The sequence below is a fragment of the Plasmodium malariae genome (genome assembly GCF_900090045.1).
Source record: "Plasmodium malariae genome assembly, chromosome: 1".
Taxonomy (NCBI): domain Eukaryota; phylum Apicomplexa; class Aconoidasida; order Haemosporida; family Plasmodiidae; genus Plasmodium; species Plasmodium malariae.
The window spans coordinates 1,228,722-1,249,042 of record NC_041775.1 but is presented as its reverse complement, the minus strand read 5'-3'; the positions used below and the strand labels follow the sequence as shown (position 1 = coordinate 1,249,042).

Sequence of the window (20,321 nt, the reverse complement as noted above, 5' to 3'; positions counted from 1 at the left end):
TTTTATAAAAAACATATTTATTCTGTCAGACCAAAAAGTTTACTTTTCCTTCATACTAGTATTAATCTAAATGAAGTAATTAATTGGTATATTATTACTGTAAACATTACGTTAACATAATTCATAATTTTTTCCAATTTTTTTAAGAATGTAGTGAATCTATGCAAATATTATTATTAGAATTTTGTATAATACATATTATTTTAGTTATAGAATATAAATTAAAGGGAAAATAATGATAATTATAATATATAGTAATGAATTTTAATTTTCACATTTCTATTATTAAAAAGAAAATATTAAAAAATTATAAAAACCTAAGCATAATTCTAAAATGTAGTCATTTACTTTTCTATATATGTACTTAAGTAATGCTAACATATATATCATTACTTTCCTTCACATTTGTATATCGCTTTTTCCATTATTATCCCTTCAAATAAAATTATTAAATATGTTACATACACTCTTGTGCTTTATAAAATTTCTACTTTTTAATTACAAAGAACATTTTCTATGTTTGCATATAATATCGTGTTTTTTGTATATATGATAATTTATCTAAAATCATTTTAGCTTTTTAAATGTTACTAATATAAATGTGTTACTTTTTATAAATTTGGTTATATAATTTTTTGTTTTTTCCTTTTTATATATGATATTCTTACCATTTATTTTGCTTCTTATCATTACATGAGTTTTTATGAAATTTTAGGTGTTTTATATTATATATAAATATATGCACATTTTTTGCATTTAATTATTTTTCATTTTAATCATTCTATCCTATAGTTTAAATATAAGTACAATACATGAATAACCTTTTAAGTACAAATCGTATACTATATGTATTTATTTATGTATTAACTATATTTCAATCATTTTTTTTAATTTTTTCTCTTACTAAATATGAATACATGCATAAATCCTCCACGAGCGCTTTTCAGTATTCATTTTATAAATCATTTTTACCTTTTCGTGAAGTCACCAAATATGGTTTCACCTAGAATAATAAGCAAATTGTAATCTTGTACTACCCCTATTTCTATTTACCGTTTTTGGTGCACGTATTTTAAACTGCCGCAAGTATGATATATCAACATCATCATCAATTCGTTTATTCCTGGATGATTTTTTTCTTAAATGACGTCCAAAGGGAGTAAACTAATATGAAAATTAATAATATAAAGCATAATTAATATATTTGTTTTATAATAATATAATTCAATGGAAACATACAATAGTAAATTAATATATATTTCATTTTCTCGAGAAACTATAATTTACTTTATAATAAAGGAAAATAGTGAAAATTATTCCAGTGGCCAAAGCAAGTGCAACACCAACTCTGAAAAAATTGTTGGTAATTGTATCAGTTTTATTTACTAATGTATGATAATAAAAACCATTGATGCTTCGTGTGAATCTAACCTTTTTATGGGGAGAATATTCTTCCCATCTTCCTCCGAGAGTTCCTCTTTCTCGTACATTTGGTTCTTCACATGATCCAGGTGAACCTTCTCCAAATTGGTAACCAGGACAAATCTTTTTTACTTTACTCTTCCCATTTTCTGATAAGGATAATGAATTTGGAGCTTCCCGTAATGTGTCCTTTTGTTCAGAATTTGCAGATAAGCCCGATACATCGCCGCTTCTATTTTGCTTTTCTCCTGAGATTTCAACAGATTGAACTGCTCTAGGCCGTGACACTAAACTATTAAAATCACTTTGTAACCTATGATTTGTATTAGAATTAACATTTTTAGGAGATTCATAAGATGGAGACATTTTACAAATAAGATTACCATTGCCTTTGCATGTAACAGTATAAAATGAATTAAAAATGTGTGATCTAGAATTTTGAAAACTTGATAAACTATCCAAATTTTCAGGTGCCTCGGCTTTTTCTAAATTACTACATTCATTTTTTCCATTTTTATTTAATGATGACAACAGTTTACGAGGATCAAATTCATCATTGCATTTAAAATAATCAAAACAATCCATCAAGAATGAACCAAAGCAACAGGAATCCTGAGCTGTACGCTTATTATATAATATAATAATATAATTAAGATAATTTGTATATTTATTTAATTGAACACGTTCACAAGCATCAGATGTTTTAATACTATCAAAGTTTGTGAAATAATCATACAAATATTTCTCTTCTATCTTATCTTTTAATCCTTCTAAAATATCATTTTCAAAGGAATATAGACAATTATATGCATTATAAGCCCTATTTATACTATTACGAGCTTCCAGGAAATTATCACTAAGTGATTTTAATTCTTCTGTTTTCGAAATGCTTTTTAACACTTTCCATAATTCATAATATACCCAGTATCTGTTATGAAAACATTGATTAGTATAACTTGGTGTTTTATACTTTTTTGACAAATCTTCTGCATTTCTTGCAATCAATTTACAAAGATTATAATTTGAATTAGGAATATTCTCTTTTGTTCCATTTAATGATTTACAGTATACATTGTATTGTTCTCCACTGACGCTTCTGTTCAATTCATTATATATATTACTTGATTGTGACCCTTGTAAAATTCTATTCTGAATATGAAGACAAAATGAATCAAAAAATGACTTATATTTTGAAGAAGTATAACTTATTGTTATAATGTACAATAATAAATTTACATTATAACTTATTTATGTTTTTTTTATTTTTCAAATGAAAGAGTACCAAATCATCTTCCTCTATAGAATCCATTTTATATTTTTACGGTTAAATTAAAAAAAAAAAGTTATTATTCCGAATGTTCAGGTAAAACAAGATAAAACTAAAATCATTATTCGTAGTGATATATAATGTATTACTCTAAATGTATTTACAAAAGAAAATAAATATAGGCTAGAACGAAATATACGTTAATCATCACTCAGAATTAGAATACATTAAATTTGCTAACATCAGAGGTATTAATCATTTTTAATTTTATAAGAAATGTAAAGAAAAATAAGTAAAGATTTATACAAGTATAACGTTTGTTGATAAACTTTTGTTTTATATATTTTTTAATTATAGCGTTTATACACTATTCTATTAATATATAACTCATAACAATTTTTTTTTTGTTGTTTCCTTTTTTAACATGTCATAATAAAAGTTTTCATCTATTTTCTTTTTTTCACAAATTTTTTATATATCAATTTTGATATAATAACATCTCATTTAATTAAAATATATGTTTGGATTTGATATTCAGAAATATATTAATATAATTATTCCATATAAGCCATTCTAGAACGTTTTTTTTTTATTTAATATTACTAAGTAAATATTAAAAAATATTTTATTAGTATATATGTGACAAAACTGTAAATTAAGAATAATTGTGATACTTCAAGAAATAAATCGTTTTAAATAAGAATAAAATTAATTATTATGCTAATATATATAATAATTATAACTTCGATATTTAATAAATCACGTATGCCTATATTATCCCAAAATAGACCAATAAGCTTCTTTACTTTTTAATGAATATTTATTTTAATATTTATTATTATTTTTTTTATTTTTCCACTAAGCTTATTCTTATTTAACATATATGTTCGTATGTATTAAAATTATTAAAATAAATGGTATAAATAGAAAATTTGTACATTATATTTTTCGGTAAGTCATATTCTTAAAAAAGGGTAAAATTAAAGATCTTAAATAAAAAGTGATTGGATACTTTTATATTTATTATAAATTAAATATATAATTCCATAATAATACAGAAATAATAGAATATAAATTAAAGTTTTATAATGTATATGCAATAATTTTTTTTTTATTTTCATGATATAAAATAATTATGAAAAGAAATATTACAGTATTATGAAATTTATAACATTTCTTTCATATTTTGTTTATAGCTCTTCTGTTCCATAGTAATACATTAATTCAAAAAAATTATAGAATCACAAATAAACAATATATTTTTCTGCATGTAATATTTTGATATAAAAAATGTTAATTTTGTGTACATTTAAAATAATTCATTCTCCACAAGAAATAATATCTTAAAACCTTCTGGAATAAAATAAAAACATAAGGTACTACTAACCTTATTATATACGTAAATTGAATGGATTTCCTTTTTTTATGAATTGTGTATATGATAAATAGTTGTATTCCTTCTTTAAAAATAAATTAAACCACTATATTTGTTAAATGTTAAAAAATAAATTAAGAATACAAATATTTATATAAGTATAATATATTTTATATGTTTTTATATTTTTTAATATTATATAATACATTTGTATTTAATTTTTCTTATTTTTTTTTATATTTATTTTTTGTACTATTTTACTTTAAAAATTTAATATTTTGCTGTTAATTTTTTCTTTATATGATTGTTAGAATTTTGTGAATTTTTTAATGATTTCTTAAAAAATATTGTAAAAAAAAAAAATTAAATTATGATATATAACAAATTGTAAAAATACCTATAACAAACATAATTATTTATGAATGTCGTTTCATTTTATCATTTAAGTAATTTTTTATAAAAGATATTTCATTTAAACCATCGTTTTTTTGTTTATTATAATTATTTATCAGAATACATTAATAGGATATGTATAAAACATTTAATTGATAATAACACAAATCACACCACATGAATATTACATTTTAGCTGTTCTTATTATTATGCAAGTTTTTAAATTGCTTTCTTAATTAATTTATTGAGTGTTTTTTTGCTACATTTTTATATAAATTTTACATATCCATTTTTTTATTACATTTCAACCATATCATTAGCTAATTTTTAGTAATAACCAATATTTAACTATTATATAATATTCAATTTTTTTAAAATGTGTGATTTTTCAATTATAATAATATATTTAACCTTCATATACTACACGTTATCATAAAATTAACTAATAAATACATATATTAAAATGTTCTCGTTAGATTTTTTTTATAATATTCTGTTGAATGAGAAGACAAAGATAATAATAGTTATAATAAATTTATATTCGAATATTTTATAAAAATATATTTAATTATTTGTAAATAATTTTGAAACAATCAGAATGACATTAAATAATTATATCATATATATAATATTATTTGTAAGAAGTGATATGGCATTTTCAATGAGGAAAACGTTGAAAAAAAATCAAAATACAGCTTACCAATTTATTTTTTTCATTTTGAAATAAATTAATTTAAATCTATATTATTAATATGACATGTAACAAAAGTAAATAAAATATGGGTAAATATAAAATTAAGAAACATGATAAAATAATTCTTCATAAATATAATTACATCTATAATTAATAAAATAACAGTAATAAACTCATCATTACAACGTATTATAAGTTCTACATATATTATATTATTATAGTTTTAACTAAATTTACAGACTTATTTCTATCATGCTAAAAATATAATAATGAATCTTTCATGACTATTTGTTTACTTTTTTAAAGCTATTTTTAACATTTTCTAAAAAATTCTTTTATTCCAAATAATTTAATGTATACATTAATTTGAAGTAATATTACATGTATATTAATATTGACGATATTTCTAAATATTTTCTTAAATTGTGAGTATTGTAATATAGAATAAAATAGCACTTTAAATCCTTATGTACTCTAAAATTGAGGTAACAGAGAATACCATATTTTTATAATAAAATGTAAATTACTTTTTAATTAACATAAATATTATTAATGATACTTCTAAATAATAAATAATTTTGTCTTAGTTAAATAGAGCTAAATAATCATTTATTATTTTTACTAATTTGCAGTTTTTTTCTTCAGTTAATGTGAATTTTAACTTTGTAATAAGCGTTAAGCTATAATAATAAAAGAATATGTATATATTTTTTAATTTTTTAATATCCATGATGTATTAGTTAATATTTTGCATATTCTAAATTCAAATGTATGTTATTACTTCTAATTTAAATCAATGACTATTTATTTATGCAAATATACATATCTATAATATTATTTGTTTGAGTTATCTAGAATTAAAGAATATATTAATAAATACAAAATAAATTTTATAATTTAATATCAACTATAATATTTGTATAATTATATATAATTAATAAAATTATATGGAATGATTATAAATCAGTATTTTACAAAACAAATAAATTCTCACGTGATGTTTCATTTTACATGGGTAATTCATTGCTAATTTTCATTTAATATTACTCATTATTAGAAATGCTTATTCTATGTTACAATGATAAAACAACTAGAATATAATATTCAAGGAAAATTAAATAAGAATCTCTATGAATAAATATTTATTTAGTTATTATACATAATAGAAGGAAATAAAGAATATATCTCCATCTTATGTGATATTATATTTTATATATAGATATTATACTGTCGCAAATGTAATCATTAATTTAATTAGCATATATTGAAATAGAAAAGAAGATTAAAAGCAGAACAAATGGTACAATTCATATTAATTTAAAAAATTATAAATATTTCATTTTATATTCGATACATTTCTAGTGGACTACAATAAAAAGCCATTCTACTAACAAAATTATGTATTTATATAACTTATTATTTCTTTTTAATTCCCATGGTAGTATATCATGAGGAATTTCGTCATATGAAAGATATAATGAATAGGATTATGAAAAGAATATAAGTGATTCTAACGATGAATGAAATAAATTAGTTCATAATGAGATTAAAAACCTGTGTAAACATGAGTCAATATCCTTAGTATAATTACCTAGAGAAAATAATAAAGATCACTTAGTTATTATTATTTTCGATATTGGTTCTATGATAGGGTAAAAAAAATTTTTAATACTAGTATGAGAAATAATAGTCATGCAGGTTTTATTATTAAACCTTTTTATATAATAAATAGAGTTAATTTAGATCATTTAAGATATACACGAAGTTATTGTTATTCCGATTCGTTATAAAAGTAAGTAAAGAAAAGAAATATCTACTTTATTATTTTAAATTACTCAGTTTTACTAAAATTAAAAATAAATATAAATAATATGAAATAAAAATGTAGTGTTAATAAATTATATAAACACTATATATGCGGACAATACACTTAATATAACCATGATAATTGTACACATGTATGTAAGAAGCTTTTTAAACGTAATAATACGTATAAACCTTTTATAAGATATCCAAAATTGATACATTCTCATTATAAATAACAATAATGAATTTATAAAGATAGTTAATCCTTAACATATTGATTATTTTATTAAATACGTTAAAGAATTAACATGGAAAATGGATAGAATATTATCTGTGATTAAAACAAATTATGCAATTGTTTCAGAAATGTTTAGAAAATTAGAATATGATTTTCTATGTACAGTCTTTTTAATTGTTTCTGGGTTTAACTGAATATTTCTAAAATTATGACTTTTATATAAAGTAAAAAAAAATTGTATTTTAAATAGGAATAAATTAAGTTTATATATATAATTTTATTATCTTAAAAATTTACGATTATAAATTAAACGTGTAAAATATACATAATATTTCTCATTTATATATACGTTCACTTAATTGGAATGATCCTCTCATAAGGTACAAACCTAAAGGAAAATTTATAATAATTTTAATTAAGAGCACACTAATTAATTAATTAGACGATGTTTAGCATATGAAAATATAATATGACTAAAAAGGTTATTAAATATATACTATTAACGCTCTTCTGTGGCAACCATCTCATATGGAATATAAAATGACAAATCAAACAGATAACAGACCTATAAAGTAAACTATTATATAAAAATCTTTTTTATAAAAAAAAGAAATTATAAATAAATAAATATAAACCCAAAAACACTGTAAAATAAGAATTCCAAATAATAACTATGTTAATGGAAAGGATATTAAGACAAAAATCTAGAAGCTTATATATGCAAACTCAAACAGAACATAAAAAAACAATTGATATTCAAAGAATATATTTATTGCGATTTAATTTAAAGAAAAATAAATATAGAAAAAAAATATTACATAAGAAATAAATAATTAATTAATAGTAAAAGAAAAGTAATACATATGATGTAGTATATTAATAAGAAGATATAAAGGAACTATGTGATAAATAGAAAACCTCATGTTATTGTAATCTCAAGACATAGAACAGTGTATTAAAGTTTTTATTTTAATGCGTAAAATGTGGAATATAATTTATGTAAATATTCTCTCAGGAAGATAACCATTTGAACTTACTAAAAAGTGAAATAATTGGTCTTTGATTATATAGCATATCTAATATATAACATAGAAAATATGTAAGAACATTATACACTAATAACAAAAGTATACGAAAATAAAAGTATTTTCTTTATATAGTTTATATTTTCATTTATATAATGTTATAAATAATATTAGAATAATATCATATACAGAGAAAAAATAAAGGTTAAGTTGATTATAAAAGATTTCATCTGTGATAATCATAATATATATATAAATCTATTAATATATTAGCATCAATAAATATGCAATCAATTAAATATATGAAAAAATTGTATAATACAAAATGATGTAATTTATATATAATATATTAAAATTTTATATTTTTTAACAGTTATACACTATTTTAATAACCTGCCATAATTTAAAAAAATAAAATGAAATATCTTTAATATTATTATTATTTTAGTCTTGTTTAATGTAAATATAAGTTAACATATATAAACAGTTAATAATATAAATGTCATATTAATATAATTATCCAATTAGAAAAAAATATATATGAGTAAAAGTATAAATATAACTTAAAATTAAACAAATGAGAAAAATGTATGAATAATAAAATTGCATAAGATCTTAAATCTAATGCATTAACTAAAATATATAATTTTTTATGAATCAATTATCATATACATCTGTAATAGGTTACTTAAATTATATAACATACTGTAAAAGGGAAATTAAAATATTTCTAGAAAAAAAAAAAATTTCAAAAAATTCATATATTTTTATTATTTATTATGAAAAATAATGGAGTAAAATATTTTATTTATTATATATTGTTTTGATATTAACCATGTAACATATTAAAATATATATTATATTAACGTAAAGGAGTATTTATAAAATATTAATGTTGAATATCACATGATGTTTAAATGTAAGAAGAAAAATGTCAAAGGATTAATATGAGTACTTGAAGGAGTAAATTCATTGATTAAATGTGTTCATAGTATGGAAAAAAATAAATTAAAAACAAAAAAAGAGATTCATAAATTATTCCTTCATTTTATAAAAAAATAAAAAATTCAGAATACAAATAAATAAATATGTGCATATATGTCGAAATCAAATAATTATACTTTTAAGGCTTAGTAAATAAAAATATTTCTGATCGAGATAAAGTTTCAATACCAAAAATGATAGGATAAAAATATAATTATGCTAATTTTTATTCTATTATTTTTTTAATACAAAAATTGCATTAAATATATTAATTTTTTTTCCTTTTTAAAAAAAAAAGTACTATAAATTTATTTTTTTTTTAATATTAGAACTATCTTTTGTGAAAATAATAATTTTATAAATGTCATTTACATTGTAAATAATTAATATTATAAATAACAAGATATGTAATATATTTCCTACTATATATATTTTTCTTATAAAAGCAGTTATTCATGTAAATGATATTTTTAATATTTTTTATTTTTTTTAAATACACTATATATATATTATATGTTTATGAAATACAAAAAGACATAAAGTTCTGAAAATTTCATTAAAAAAATTAGTGAATGAATAAAATATTTTTTTAATAATTTTTAATACTATATCATATAGGTTAACGAAAAATATTTTTTATAATATTTATAAATATATACAAAGTAATCATCCTTTAAGTTATTACTAACTGCACCCACTATATGTTAAACAATGTTATTTTTTATTCCTTTCTTTTTTGTTTTTTTTTAATTCTTATATACAAATATTAAGTTATTTATATGTATAAAATACAATAAAAGAATTTTTTCATAAATTTTTTTAAATTATTAAATAGCCAAAATAAAATATAATCCCTAATATACCAACATAGAATATTATAAATTTATGATATAATAGTAAAAGTTTCACATAGATCATACATCTTAATATAAAAAATTTTCATAAATTATGCAATATCATAAAAATTACATTTTTAACGAATACAATATATTTTATACACAAATTCACGCTATGATAGTTATTAGCAAATCAATTTTAAAGTAGGTTTTATTTTTTTAATAAAAATATAATATTGTTTGTTCATTTATTTTTATAATTAAGAACGTCTAACTGAGAAAACAAAAATTTATAGCTAACAGATTGCATATATTAGAACAACTAATAATAAAATATAATGAAATTTAATAATTGAACATTTAGCAAATAGTTTTACATATTACTATCAATTTTTTATATATTCTATATTTAAATAAATCCAATATTATGAAATATTGTGATATCATCTTTTTCTTTTTAAATGGTAAATATAATATTATTTACTTACCCTACTATGAAATAATTAATTTATATATTTATAATAATTATGAATAAATTCAATTTATATTATTTTAATTAAAATTATATTTTTATAAATAACATTAATATAAAAATTTCCTAATATATATTAATAATTATTATTCTTTGTCTCTATTGTAGAAAATGTCCTAGATATAAATACGTTATTAGAGTTTTTCTAAAAAATAATAATACAAAATATTATAAAAATAAATAAATCTTTATATGAACGTTTATAATGAAAAAAAAATTGTATTACTTTAAAATTTTTCCTTACTACATATATTACAATTTTTAAGATATATATAATGAAGCACAAAATGAAGTCTCTATTTTATTGAAATTTCTATCTTTTTACTTTCAACATGGATATGCCTTTTTTACAATGACCCAGCATTACAACATTATTTAACGAAGTTTGTATTATTTATTTTTTCGTCAACTTATTTTTATTGATAAAATTTTTTAGAGTATGTTTTTATTTAAAAAACATAATTTTACCCTTATTTTTTAGAGTACATTTAGTAAATATTTGGGAAAGTACAAACTTGACAGAAAATTAGGTATAAGGAATTATCAACTGTTATCAGCTTATGTAGAAAAAAGTGATCCATATATTGCAAACTTAAAAAAGGGGATAACTAACAATGAAAAATGGGACAATAGAAAAAACAAACAACCATGTAGAAGTTCATCATATAAAGAGGAATTCAATAGACAATATGATAAACATAAATATTTAGGATTTGAAGGAAAAACGTTATCTGATTTTGAAAGAATTTTATTCAGTCATCTTGATTATATAGAAATTATTAAGGAAAAAACATCAATTGGTGATAAGACTACAAACAAACAATATGTAAAGAGTACGGAATACGAATTCTTATGCCTAATATATTACTCTCGTGGGGATTAATTCTACCATTAAGGAACATAAACGATGTTATAGATAATAAAACTTTAAATACTGAGGATAAAGCATATTCAATATTATTCTGTATATTATGTGTTATATTCATATTAGGACTTGCTCATACGCTTATAAAAATTATAAAATATAAAGGAATTAAGAAGAGGAAATATTAGACATAAAAATAAAAAGAATATTTCTTTCTTTATATAAGTCATTAATGTGAAGTAACGACTGTAATATATTTACTCTTATTCTTAGTAAACTTACATATAATTTCTTAATTTGCACAAATTCACATATATACAGATGGCATACTTAACAAAGAATCGTATATATTTATTCTCTAATATATTTTTGTTAAATTGAATGTTTTAGGGTTTTACATTTTGGATTTTAAACTATTGTTCAAGATTAATTAATTACTATGTTTTAATATATATTTGAGTATTAGTATAGATTTTCATGAACGATATATATTTGTCTGTTAAAAATACATGCATAATAGCAAATTTTATATAATCTTATAGAGTTATTGTAATTTGCATTCAGTATGAAGTGTAATTTTACCACTTTTTTTTACTGTTTCATTCTAGAATCGTTTTATAATGATCTAATTTTAATAAGACCTTTATTATTTTTAAATTAAAAGTAATTTAGTCTTGTTTTTCATTTAACGGAAGTGTTCAATTATATGGTTCCATTATTATATATATATATATACATATATATTTATTTATATAATGAAAAAATAATATTTATTCTATAAAATAAGTTTTATGAGATATGTTTATTAAAACTTTAGCATAATAATCTTTTTAAGAGACCTTTATTTTAATTTACAATATACGAATTTGTAATTATTAATATATAATAAAATAGCATCCTGTATAGTTAAGGGTTATTTATAATAGTTTAATAATTACAACAATACATGTCTTTATAATTTCATAAAAATTCGTTCCCATTTATTATATTATGGTTGAGCATAAATGTAAATTAATATTTGAATAAATATAAATCAAATATAAATTATATTTATAATTTATAAATAAATATATCATATACATTTCTTGTTTTTTACATAATTAATGAATTCTTTAAAATAATTAAATATATAATAATATATGAATATATAATATGTTGAAATTCTTTCCTTTTTTCAGCGCTGTTAATTCATAATAATAGTCTTCTAAAAATATGCGATATATATATATTAAAATAAAATTTTTCATTAAAATATAATGAAAATAAATGTATACTTTTATAAAAAAAATATAATTATATATAGACAAAAATTTATATACATGTTCTATTTTTTTCGCTTGTCTATAGATATATTAAATAAAAAGTTAAAATAATTACATATATGTATAAATATATGCACGGTTTTTATTAAAAATTTGTAAATTCATTAAATTAATAATAATAATTTTTAAAAAATATATAAAAATTAACTAAATGAATTAATTTTATATAAATAACCTAAAAATATGTAATATGGATTTTATTTTTTACATAGATTTAAAAATGAATATTTCAAAAGGTGTTATATTTTTTTTACCGTGTTTAATTGAAAAAGTTCAATGTTTGAGGTTCCTCTCAATGCAAATGTTTCAATAATTTCCATTTTTTAAATTCATTATTTTATAGAATCAAAATAAAATTTTATTATAATATTATTATATGTTTTATTTATGAAAACTCCGTAAACTTTAAAAGGTATTGTTTAATAAATTAAATAATTAATTTATATATATATATATATAATATATTTTTTTTGATTGTGTAAAATGTATTTAAAACCATAAACAAATAAGTATTGCCTATATGGGCATACAAAATAAGAAAAATAAAAAGGTTGCTAATAAGAATTTTAATAAAAAAAATATATTACGTTTTTCTGTTAATAATAAGTATTACTATAAGTTCGTTAATATATATTAATCCTTGGAAAGAATATGTATATGCATAGATATATGGAGTAATTCTACTATAACAATATGATTTTTTTTGTTTAACTATATTAATGTTTCTAATGAATGCACATAATTAATAAAAGAAAATTAATAAATTACGTATGTGAATATATAGATTTTTCATTTAGAAATAATGATACAAATTAAACTTAATGAAAAATTATAATTTTCAAAAATTATGGTAAAAAAATGTAAAATCTGTTCATATTTAACTCTAAAATATATAATACTACATAGTAGAGTAGTATAACGCAGATTAGACCATTTATATATATTATAGTATATAAAAGATTGAACGTGCTTAAGTAATAACTGGTTCTATGGTAAAATTAACATATCACAATGTTTTTTTTCGTTTAATATTACTGTTCTTATATTATTACAATAATTAACATTTTATTAAAAATAACTTTGTTTTACAAAATATAAATTTTATAAAATTATAATTATTAACAGGAAAAAATCCTTAAAATTATTAATTATTGTTTTTCTAAATCGAAAAATATATTATCTCTATTCCTTATATTCTATATATTCCATATTCTATATAAACCTAATATTCACAAATGTTAAAAGTTATATATATTTTTTACTTTTATGTTAAAGAATTAAGAGGAAAATTTTTTAATTACTCCTCTAAATTAAACAAATAATTTATATATAATTAATAGTTATCAATGAATTTAAATTAATTCATTTTAATGATAAATAGTTTTTTTAAAATAAAAGATAAAAAATATATAATATAAATACAAGTTATTTCTTATTATACATACTGTAAAATACATTATAGTTATATAAATTCTATTATGTATTTACGACGAATTAATTAAAATTCTTTTTAAAATAAATATTGTATTCATCATCATCAGAAAGATATTATATTATTATTATTTTTTCCCTAAATTAATACATTAGATTATTAAAGATCAATATAATGGAACAAAAAATTAAGGCAATTTTAGTTATTAAAATTTCTGCTTTTATAGTTTTAACTTTGAAGCACCACTTTACAAATGATGTGGTATTACATTATTGCATAAGAATATTAGCACAATCTTTATTTTCTCATTTTCTCATTATCATTACTGTTATATAGTAATATTTTAACTATTCTTTAAATATTATATATATACTTTCTTTTTTTAGAGTGTGTTTAGCAATTTTTTGTATAACTATAATCTCAACAGAAAATTAGATACAAGAACTTATAGATTACTTGCAATATGTAAACAAGCTAAAAATTCAAGTATATTAATGCTAAAAAATAATATAACGAATAATGCATTACAGAAAGAAAAATATATATCCATCAAGGAAGATAAAACTGCACAAAAAAAAAATCGGTTAAATGGAATTTCATTAAAGAATGCGAAAAAATATAATGAAGCAAAGAAAAAAAAATCTTGCATATTTGAAACAAAGAAATATTCCCATTTTGAAAAAAAAATATTCAAAGAACTTGATTATATAGATTTTCTTAAAAACAACAAGACAATAAGTGATAAGACTTACAAAAAAATAATAATTAGAAAATACAGTCTACAATTTGCTTTACCTTCGTTATTGTTTTTGTTGTCACTAGCATTACCCATGATAGAGATAATATGGCATTTCTTATATCAAAAAATGTGGTTATTGGAATTTTCATGGCTGAAAACACAGTTAAATGCGTTAGCCAGTGGACCATTGTCTGACTTTTTAGAAAAGTTAAAAGATGGTATGTCATGGTTATGGGGAGACTTATCTTCAGTAAGTGATCCAAAATGTGCAGTTCTAGGACATTTAGTTGGTCTTCTAATATATTTCATACCTTTTATTATATTAGGTTTCACACTTATATTGAAGCTTTTTTATTACCACAAAAAAGTTAAAAAATATGAAAAAATTAAGTTTAGTAAAAGGTAAGATACATACTAAGCAATATATATATATATACGTAAAGAAGTTCTTAATGTATAATAATAAATATAATGTTTTTATTACTAATAAACATAATCATAATTTCTTTAATTTTGTATATGTCTCTATATATATATGGAATTTTTCATACATAGTAGTGAAAAAATATATTCTTAGTTTTTTTGTGAATTTGAACTTTTTAATATCTTTTAATATGTGACATAAAGAATTATTTCAACTTGACTAAATATTATGTATTAATATATGCATTTTTTTAAACAAAATTTCATTAAATATATATATATATATATATATATATATATATATATGTTAAATTAATATATAATAACACTAAACATATAGAATTATATAAGTAAAATAACTATATGCAACCAAAAAGATTTTTTTTTTTATTTTATATTATTGTCTAAAAGTCCAAATTGTTGAAAATATCATGAAAATTTATTATTATTTTAAAATTAGTAATAAACTTGCCTTATTTTGTATTTAATTAAAAGAATCGAATATATTTTGTTGAACTGATATATATATGTATATGTTTTAACGTTACAATAAATTTAGTATTTTTTATATAGGGTTTATACTATGTGGAACATATCATAAAGTGCATTAATTTAAATATCTAAGAGATATTTCGTTTTTTGCGTATAGGTATTTATAAATGAAAAAAAAAAAATTGTCCTCATCAAATATGAATTATTCATAAATGTCAAATAGACTTTGGATTATATATCATTACAACAATTTAAAACGTTCACATCAAGTACTATTTTATTGTTCATTTAAGCTGAGGTGTTAATTCAATTTTGAAAGAACGAATTAAATATATATAATACTGTAAATATATAACTAAATTAACTATATGTATTTTATATTATTAAAAGATTACATTAACGAATTCAGTGTATTCATATATTAAAAAATAATCGGTTTAAATTGTTTTTTTCTTGTGTTTTAGTTTTTTTTATAATATATTTGCTAAACCCATGTTAATACTTATAAAAATAATAATTTTTATTAATGGTAATGAAAGTAAATGTATTTTTTTTTTTTTAATAATATAGAAATATATTGATAAATATTTATCTGTATGTTTTACTTTTTATATTGTCTATAAATATGTTTTGTAGTGTGTTATTAACTTCTTAAAGATGTACAAAATTACATGTTGTTTATATTAAGTGTTAGTAATTTGTTCAGCCTAGTACTGACAAACTTTTAAAAAAAGAAAGTAAAAACGAAAATTAAATTATTATTTATAATTTATAAATATGTAATATTTAAAAAATTTTTTTTTGCTTAGTATTAATATAATACATTCAAAATGTTACTAAAATTTTTTTAAAATGCTTAATTAAATAAATGAAATTTGTATGTTTCTGTCTACAGCATATTATTGAGTAGTTTTCAATTATTAAATATTATTTTTCATAGATTCAAATGAATATTATAATATAATTTCTGGTTATCGCCTTTATATACTCTTTAAATATAAGCAATTAATAAGTGAAATAACTTATCTATATTTTTTTCTTTGTGACTATCCACATATAATATACAGAAAATGAGACAGATATATTTGGACATATCTACATACAGAAATTGAAAATATTGCTAATAAGAATATTAGTAGTACATTTAAAATTATTTTTACTATTCACTACACTTTTTTTATTTCATTCTATATTGATATTTCTTCTAAATATATATTAATAATTAAACAAAAAAAATTAGATGAATATGAATATTTTTTTTATAGAAATAACACTACAAATTAATCTTAATTTTAAATTATAATTTTTAAAAATTATGATAGAAAAATAAAGAGTCAGATTTTATTCATCTTTACAATATATATATTTTTTTACATATTATATAATATACTAAAAATTAGATTTTTCAAAATTATATTATAGCCTATAAAAATAATATCCATGTTTACGCAGTAATGCAATTGCCATGTATAACACAACATGTTGCACAAAAAAAAAATTTACTTTCTCTATTATAATATTTCATTAATTAATATATTTTAGGAATAATATCTTTTTAAAAAATATCTTTAAAAAAATTAGAATCATTTATACGATAACATTCTTAAAATTAGCAAATATATTTTTAATATGAAGGGCGATATATAATATGTATATTCTCTACATTCTGCATAGTATGTAAACTAAATATTTGTGTATAATAATAAATCGTATATTTTTTTTTTGTTTATTCTGAATAAGATTAATACATAATCTATTTAATCAGTAATTTACAGTAAATAATTATATAAACTTTTTTAAATATTTATAAATAAACACAATTTATTTTATTTAAATAAATGTTTATTACCTTTTCTTTTTATAACATTAACATTAAAAAATTTTTAAAATATCTTTAAAGTTTTTTTCTTGTATAAGCTGTAAAATATATCGTAATTATATAAATATTATTAAGTATTTATGAAGTAATAAAAAAAAGGTTTTTTTTTTAATTATATATAGCATCCCTTATAAGTAGAAAAATAAATTGTTATTTATTTTTCCCTTAATATGTTTGCTTATTAATTATTTATATAATGCAACAAAAAATTAATTCCATCCTATTTTATAAATTATCTGCGCTTATCCTTTTAATTTGGATATGTCATTTTTATTGTCATATAGTATGATAATATTATTTATGTATTTCTGTGAAATATATATTTTTCGTGTTTTATATTATTTAAAAATATTTATTATTGTATTAACATATATTAACATAAACTTTTTTTAGGGTACTATTAACATATCATTGGATGAGGACTTGACACCATGTCGAAGATTATATACAAGAAGTTATCGTTTACTAGCAAAATATAAACAGAATAAGGATTCGATTATTTTAGATTTAAAAGATGAAAAACCATTCAATGGAGAGGGGGAAAAAGGAAAAAACAAACATTCTAATAGAAGGCCACTAAATAAGGCGCAATACTATACAGAAGTTATAGATTATAATAATAGTATGTTTGACGGTAAACACTTCCATTTTGAAAGAAAATTAGTTAAAAAAAAGGACTATGATGATTTTCTTGAAAAAAAGAGAAGAATTTGTAATATAGCTTTAAAAAAAATAAAATTTAAGAATTATGGATTTGGAGTTAGTATATTTTCCCTTTTCTTCTTTTTGGGAATAGGATTACCAATATTACAAGCATTTAACTACTTGAAAACTGCAGGAGATTGGATTAAAGATTCATTATTTTTGAGCGGGGCATGGACTGCAGTTGAAACTGCCTTGGGTGGAGCAAAAGAACATTTTTTTCTAATATCATTTGTAACACTGATTATTATATTGTCTGTTATAGTTCTAATAGCGTTATATAAAATCCTAAAAAATAATGAAAACTATAAAAAAATTAAGTTAATGGCTGATTTAAATGATTAATTAGAAATAAACATTTTTCTGTAAGTTAACAACATTAACTTATATGTATAATATTTTTATAGAATTTATTTTTATAAAATATGCCTATAATTATTATAATTCTATAAATACATATATTAGTAATTATCTTTTTTATACAGAAGAAAAAAAAAAATAAGTTATTCATTTATTTTTGAATTTGGATATTTTGATATTTATGAACTTTTCTTTTAAATTATTGATTCATATTAATTACATATTATGGGCTAATATAAACATAAATATGTTTATTAAATTAGATTCTTATGAAGAATATATATTTAAGCATAAAAATTAATATATAATAAAACAATTCATATAATTTTATTGGAGTATGAAAACTCATATTTGAAAAAAAAATTGCTTCTTCCTATATTGCAATATTTTTCATAGAAAAATGATTAATTTTTTTGGTAATTAAAACAATGTATTATTAGTGTTAAATTAATACTAAATGCGTCTTGTTTTAAATTTATAGTAACGAAAAGAATTTTGTACCCTTGACACAAACACTTTTTTATTTAAAAGACAACATAATATTTATACTAAAAAAAAAGTTTTATAGAAATTATATAATAAAAAATATATATACTTTAAATATCTTTATAACATATATATAGTTTAATTCGCCTGGTACATTAATACAATAATCCTTATGTACCAATATTTTTTGCTTTGAAGAATGCATTACTAATTGCTTAATTTCAATTTCAGAATATATAATATTTAAATGAAGAGCTCAAAACAAAATTATCATTGTATTTTATAAAATTTATAGTTATGGGAATTAATGCTTTTTTTAAAAAATAACGTATATATAATAAAAAGATATTATATATATATTTTATTAGCAAAATCTAGCTAATACTTTTTTTAATTAATCTTAATCTTATACTAGTATGTATCATAAAACAATTACGCATTTGTTCCAAACTTAAACAATAACTACTTAATAAAAGTAAATAATAAATTTATAATGGAATTCAATTAACTACTGAATAATGCGTTAATGCACTTTAAAGATATATACGTTTTTTTACATAACACTATTACACATAAATAAACATTTGCAAATTCTCAGTACTTAGTATTTTTGCTCTATACATATTTTTACCGCATCAGTAATATGATCTTAAATATGTGAATTTATATAATATTATATTAATGATTAAGAATTTTCTGAAATTATATTCTTTCTCATTTTAATAACATAAACTTAAGTAAAAAATTATTTGTATTCACATATTATATCATAATAGTGCTATCATGTTTTTAATAATTTTAAATGTTATGATATATAATAATTAAAGTCTTAAATTATATTTTGCATTTAGTGATTAATCACAAACAGATATATCATAAAACGTGTGGTCTAATTTATTTACGAGAATTTCACATTTTAATGTTCTATCATTTTTTAAAAAGAACTTTTGTAAGTTATAATTTAACCAAAAAATTAAAACTAATAATTTTTTAATTCATTACATGATTTGCATATTTAGAAAAGTATATAGTAGACAATAAAAAGGAAT

General features: G+C 18.9%; 3 protein-coding genes and 1 pseudogene across 3 annotated transcripts, besides 1 other annotated feature; 3 read left to right on the top strand and 1 right to left on the bottom strand.

Moving 5' to 3' along the window:
* Nucleotides 1-999: 999 nt before the first annotated feature.
* Nucleotides 1,000-2,948, bottom strand: PmUG01_01032400 (PIR protein; the record flags this gene model as incomplete). The annotated part of the gene is made up of 3 exons (XM_029008557.1): nt 1,000-1,164; nt 1,288-2,571; nt 2,931-2,948. The coding sequence occupies 3 exons, from the start codon at nt 2,946-2,948 to the stop codon at nt 1,000-1,002; spliced, it is 1,467 nt and encodes a 488-aa protein (XP_028860105.1).
* An 8,105-nt stretch (nt 2,949-11,053) lies between these two features.
* PmUG01_01032300 lies at nt 11,054-11,455 on the top strand (annotated as a pseudogene).
* Nucleotides 11,054-11,455: a sequence feature (Plasmodium exported protein, unknown function, pseudogene).
* A 2,910-nt stretch (nt 11,456-14,365) lies between these two features.
* PmUG01_01032200 (fam-l protein) lies at nt 14,366-15,336 on the top strand (the record flags this gene model as incomplete). Its single annotated transcript, XM_029008556.1, has 2 exons — nt 14,366-14,452; nt 14,578-15,336. 2 exons carry the CDS (start codon nt 14,366-14,368, stop codon nt 15,334-15,336), a joined length of 846 nt encoding a protein of 281 aa, XP_028860104.1.
* A 2,584-nt stretch (nt 15,337-17,920) lies between these two features.
* On the top strand, nt 17,921-18,771 carry PmUG01_01032100 (fam-m protein; the record flags this gene model as incomplete). The annotated part of the gene is made up of 2 exons (XM_029008555.1): nt 17,921-18,007; nt 18,118-18,771. 2 exons carry the CDS (start codon nt 17,921-17,923, stop codon nt 18,769-18,771), a joined length of 741 nt encoding a protein of 246 aa, XP_028860103.1.
* Between the last annotated feature and the right edge of the window lie 1,550 nt (nt 18,772-20,321).